At 37.8% G+C, this 6,046-nt stretch overlaps 1 protein-coding gene across 1 annotated transcript; it reads left to right on the top strand.

Annotated features, from left to right (window-relative positions):
* Positions 1-3,474: 3,474 nt before the first annotated feature.
* On the top strand, positions 3,475-5,416 carry LOC143655848 (uncharacterized). The gene is given in 2 exon segments (XM_077127340.1): positions 3,475-5,293; positions 5,295-5,416. Coding segments are annotated over 2 exon segments (1,407 nt in total). The 5' UTR covers positions 3,475-3,944; the 3' UTR covers positions 5,353-5,416.
* Positions 5,417-6,046: the final 630 nt, after the last annotated feature.

Genomic DNA, 6,046 nt, shown 5'->3' with positions numbered 1-6,046 from the left:
TTAGCATTCAGTATATATATGCTCTTAATCACAAGTGTCATAAAATGACATGATGTGTAACAATATTTCCCTGTCATTTTCTCTGATAGGCAATGAAATTATTTGAGTTTAATGTCTCTTTAAATTTTACAATTCCCCAAGGGAGGTAGTAGCTGATGTAAGGCAAAATGACCAAATTAGAAACAGTGGACCAGAATGTTATAAAATCTAGTGAATATTTTCAAATTTGGGCTTCCCATATAAAAGCAAATTAAGTTCAAAAAGCTGAGTTTCCTTGCTCAGTATGATACTGTAATGGTGAATTCATGACATTTTGCAGTCATCAAAACCCCTAAGTTGATGGAAACCCAGGGACTGGAGCCATGTCCCTGACCTCCACCATTCCTGCATTCTGGTATAAGCCCATCTTTGGCTTTCTTCCCTCTTGCCTTTATCCTTTCTTCCCTCTCTCCTCTCTTTTCTTTCCTTCCCATTTCTCTCTTTCTGGCCCAGCCCCTCTCACTGCTGCCATCACCAGCACCATCACTTCAGCTAAGTGATGCACTTGGTAAAGGTGCTAAAGGTAGACAAGAGACACACAGAGACAAACCAATTGGCAGTTGGGCAGCTCCAAAAGAGAGATTCAGACACATGAAAACCATCCTGTCCCACACCCCCTTTCTCTCAAGAAAAACTTGTCATCACCCCCACAATGGTGCCAAGGACCATGGTGATAGTGGTGGTGAATCTGCACCCGTTCTCCCCCCCCTCCTCAAAAAAGCTGATCTTCTTTGACCTTGTTGACAACCTACATGAGCATAATTCTTCTTTGGAGAAGATGTAAAGTCAATTGTGTTTGATTTATACTTCCATACCATGCTTCTATTTTAAACAAGATAAAATAATGTTTTTGAACAAATATTTTTCCATGTTTTTGTAGCATATATTAAAATGATTAAAAGTGGTATTAAAATTAATTTGCTTATACTTTAACCAAGCTGTGCAATTCCTTATATTTCATTTAAGATAATAGATGTGCAGGCAAATATGATTTTGCAGATGTTGTCTGTCACATTGGTTATAAAAAAACAAATAGAAAATATCATGAATGCATGATAGATGATAGTTCATCTTTTCCAATAGCTTTCTATAGACCTCACCTGCATTTAGCGGCATAGGGTGAAATAATTCTATACACTATTTGTTTGTTCCTCAAATTGTAAGTAGTTCATACAACACAGTGATGATTCCAGTTCTAGGTCTTTGCTGATGTTTTAGTTGTGGCATGATATTCTTCTTCAAACACTAAGTAACCTCTTATTTCTTACCTCCTCTGTTACAGTGAATGTAGGAATAAAACTAGTGTCATCTATTTGCACTTAAGTGCCAATTAAATAGTTTTGAAAGGAAAACCATGATTTGTTTGATCACAAGTGTTTTTATAACTTACACTAGAAAATTGATTTCCTAAGTCTCTATTTGTAGCAAATAATTGCCTTTTAAAAATGAGTTTTCAGCACAATGTTTATGCTTCTTACTTACAAGTTTTTATAGCAAAAAGTCTTCAAAAGAATTTTATTGTCTCAGTAATCCATTCATGAGAATGATGAATTCTTTCTCTCCCTTTCAAGCATAAAATGCCTTTTGTGTTTTCATTTGTATCTTTCATTTACATTTTCAACTTCAGGCTTCTCGTTCATGTTCTTCAAAACAGTATCAATTAGCTCAAAATCACTAAGTTACTTTCTTCAACAGCTTAATATACTCAAATCTGTGATAATATCTGTTTCCAAAACATCCTTTGTTCTTAAATTAGATTGCTTGTATGGACACATCTTACATGATCTTTAAATTAGATTTTGAGTTAAAAATTCCCAAAAAGGAAACACTTAAGTTTATTCATAACTTCTTAATTTGATCTGCTTAATTTCTTTATTCCAATTCTTTAGCCTATCACATCCTTTTCCTCTCTTTTTATTTGTAATAATTGAAGGAATCAATAAATATTTCCTTGATTTTGAAATGAAATACCTTTTACTCTTTTTCATTCCATTCATAAATTTTTCTCATTTCCTCTTTGGTAGTCATAATCTCTTTCCAGTCTCTCTCATACACACACAAACACATCTATACTTCTCATAAGGAGTGTGCTAGTTTGAAAGGATTGTGTCCCCTAGTGAAGGCAGCAGTTTTTTTTAATTCCTATTCAGTATATTGGTTGGAAGCTTGATTAGATTATCTCCACAGAGGTGTCACTCCACCCATTTCAGGTGGGTCTTGATTTGTTACTGGAATACTTTAAAAGAGGAAATATTTTGGAGAAAGTGGAGAGAACAGCAGAGACTTGAGGAGCAGAGACAAGAGCCCATGCAGCCTGAGACCTATGGAGATGAAGAAGGAAAACATGCCAGGGAAGCTTCATGAAACTAGAAGCCTGGAGAGAAAGCTAGCAGCCATTGCCCTGTTCACTATGTGCCTTTTCAGTTGAGAGATAAGCCCTAAACGTCATTGGCCTTTCTGTAGTAAAGGTAACCTCTTGTTGGTACCTTAATTTGGACATTTCTATAGCCCTTGCTTTAATTTGGACATTTTCACAGTCTTAGAACTTTAAACTAGCTGCTCCAGTCCAGGGTCAAACTTACCCTATTCCTGTACAGGGTATCTCTCCCTTCCCTCACCATTGCTGTCTCATATGAGAAATGGTACCAATTTTTATGGTTGTTGTTATTGGTAAAGATAATTATTGAAAACCTTTGTAGCCAAAGATATTGGTAAGTACTTTTGGTGATATAAAAAGTAGAAGGACATGTTATTAGATGGAACTATAAATGGGTACTATTACCTACGGTGACTCATAAGAGAATATATAAATTTTTTTAGTTTTTTATTGTAAATGGGGAAGGAGTTTGAGGTGATGATGTAAATAAACTTTGCCACCATTTAATCTTTGCTGAAAAGTAGTAAAGAAATGCAAACAAATTTCCAGAGTTTCTCTTTACGTCAGCAAATATTTTATTCTGAAACATTACTTTGGTGAGAAAATTTCAAAAAGAAGATTAAAGGTTTTTAAAGCAGTAATTGAGGTTTCAAACTAAAAAGGATGGATCTGAAAACCCTTCCATGCAGATACATGGACAAGTAGGACAAAATATACATAAATACTTGAACTTGAATCCAAGGAGGGAAAATCCTAGGGTGACTAAAGAGAAGAGGGACCTTGAAGGAAAAGCTGTGAGCAATGTTAAAGCTGGAAAGCTCTTGGGAAGTTTTGCTTCTGAATGCCTTTGGGAGCCTGGGCTATAATGCTTGCACCAGGGCAGGAATCCAGTCCCCTTGGGTCAGTGTATGTGTGTGGAGCTACACTGAGTTGCTTGAATAAAGCTCGATATCAGAAATCAGAGTAAAACATGAATCCTCAGTTTCAGGATGTACTTTGTTCTGAGAAGAATAAATAAAAGTAAATACCACCTGAGCGTAAAAGGAGCCCAGCTTGCGGTGCCTAAGGTGGCTGCGATGGCCTGAAGTGGCGAAGACGAGCATAGCTTTAAGTTTATTGGAGTCCTATAAAAGAGGAAATACTTTGGAGAGTGAGAGATTCCAAGAGAGCAGAACGATGTAGCCACGAGATGCAGAGAGTCCACGAACCAGCAACCTTTGGAGATGAAGAAGGAAAACGCCTCCCAGGGAGCTTCGTGAAACAGGAAGCCAGGAGACAAAGCTAGCAGATGATGCCATGTTTGCCATGTGCCCTTCCAGCCAAGAGAGAAGCCCTGACTGTGTTCGCCATGTGTCTTCTCACTTGAGGGAGAAACTCTGAACTTCATCGGCCTTCTTGAACCAAGGGATATTCGTGATGAGAGTTGCATGATGGGAGTCATTGGTCCCTCCAAATTGATCAAGCTCTTGGCTTTGTTCATCTACTCCTTGTCTGATTTTGCATGAAGATCTAGAGAAAGACACTTGTCATGTCAGCTATTTACAATGCAACCACAGGAGTTACGACCTTCAAAGATATAGCTGTATACTTCACTCAGGAAGAGTGGGCATTGCTAGATGCATCCCAGAGAAAGCTTTTCAGAGAAGTGATGCTGGAGAATATCAGTCATCTCATCTCAGTGGGATGTCAGATTTGCAAATCAGATGTACTTTCCCAGTTGGTGCAAGGAAAGGAAGTGTGGAAAGAAGTAATGGGATTTCTCCAAAACCATAGTCCAGGCAGGAAAAGTGCCTGTAAATACCAAGAAATGATATTCATGCAACTCACCTGCAGGAAAGACAATTCTAACATCATGTCATTGCAATCTCACACTCAAAAGAATTCCTCTCAATGTAATTATTTGCAAGAAGAGTCCACTCTCAGATCCGCAGTGGCTCGACATGCATTAATTCTCATGAGAAAGAAACCATATTTTAACAAACCATTTCGAAAAGTCCTCAGTGACGAGTCATCTTTTATTCAACATAAGCCGATTCACTATAAAAGTAAGGTATATGAATGCCATCAAATTGCTAGTGACTTTATTGAGAGCTGTGGCCACAAACAATATAATGGAACTAAAACTGGAGATAAACCATATGAATGTCTTCTATGTGATAAAATTTTCACTAGATTTTCTCACTTTAGACAACATGAGAGAACTCACACTGGTGAGAAGCCCTATAAATGTCATCTGTGTGGAAAAACCTTTAGTCAGTCTTCTAATCTTCGACAACATGAGAGAACTCACACTGGAGAGAAAGCCTATGAATGTCATCTATGTGGGAAAACCTTCGTTTCTTGTTCTACCCTCAGAAGACATAAGAAAACTCACACAGGAGAGAAACCCCATGAATGTCATCTATGTGGAAAAGCCTTCAGTCTATATTCTGGTCTTCGACGACATGAGAGAACTCACACTGGAGAGAAACCCCATGAATGTCATGTATGTGAGAAAGCCTTCAGTGAATACTCTGGTCTCAGACGACATGAAAGAACACACACTAGAGAGAGACCCTATAAATGTCATGTATGTGGTAAAACCTACAGTCAGTATTCTCATCTTAGACAACATGAGAGAACACACACTGGAGAAAAACCCCATAAATGCCATCTCTGTGGGAAAGCCTTCACTCTGTGCTCTACTCTCAAACAGCATGAGAGAACTCACACTGGAGAGAAACCCCATGAATGCTATCTCTGTGGGAAAGCCTTCAGTCAGCATTCTGTTCTTAGACGACATGAGAGAACTCACACTGGAGAGAAACCCCATGAATGTCATCTATGTGGGAAGGCCTTCAGTAGGTATTTTCACCTCAGACGACATGAGAGAACTCACAGGAGAGAAACCCCATGAATGCAATCTATGTTGTAAATGCTGTGGTCAGTATTCTTAAACAACATAAGAGAACACACCAGAGAGAAACCCCTTAAATGGAGTTCTCATGTTGTTTCAGTGCTCTGCCCTCAAACAACATTAAAGAACTCACACTGGAGAGAAGCCTAAATATCATCCACATGGGAAAGCTTTCACTCCGAGTTCTCTCACTGTGAGAGAACTCACAGTGAACATAAGCCAAATGAATGTCATCTATATGGGAAAACCTTAATTTTTAGGAGACAATATGAAATTACTCAAACTCGAGAGATACCCTGTGAGTGTCATGAATTTGGGAAAGCTTTCAGTCAATATTCTGATCTTAGATGGAATGAGAGAGCTCACACTACACATATTTTGAATGTGGAAAAGACTTCAGACATTGCATTAATCTTTAATCACACCAGAGAACTCCCATACTGAAAAAACATTAATCAATATGCTTTTAATCACCTTTACTATTAAAGTTAATGTAAAGAAGTTCATACAGGAAAGAGCTTGTATGAATGTCATCTATGTAGCAAGGCCTGTAGTAGATGGTCTGATAATATAACATATGAGGGAATTCACAGTATGAATGTAATGGATGTGGAGGGTCTTCATCTATCACTCTAACTGATAAGCCAGAGAAATTGCACATGTATATACTTGTTGTAGGAATGCCTTAATTTGTAATTTATCCTTTAATCTTAAAGGATAAAATGAGTGATCAG

Source organism: Tamandua tetradactyla, chromosome 14 (assembly GCF_023851605.1).
Source record: "Tamandua tetradactyla isolate mTamTet1 chromosome 14, mTamTet1.pri, whole genome shotgun sequence".
Taxonomy (NCBI): domain Eukaryota; kingdom Metazoa; phylum Chordata; class Mammalia; order Pilosa; family Myrmecophagidae; genus Tamandua; species Tamandua tetradactyla.
This window is presented reverse-complemented; position numbering and strand designations above follow the sequence as displayed.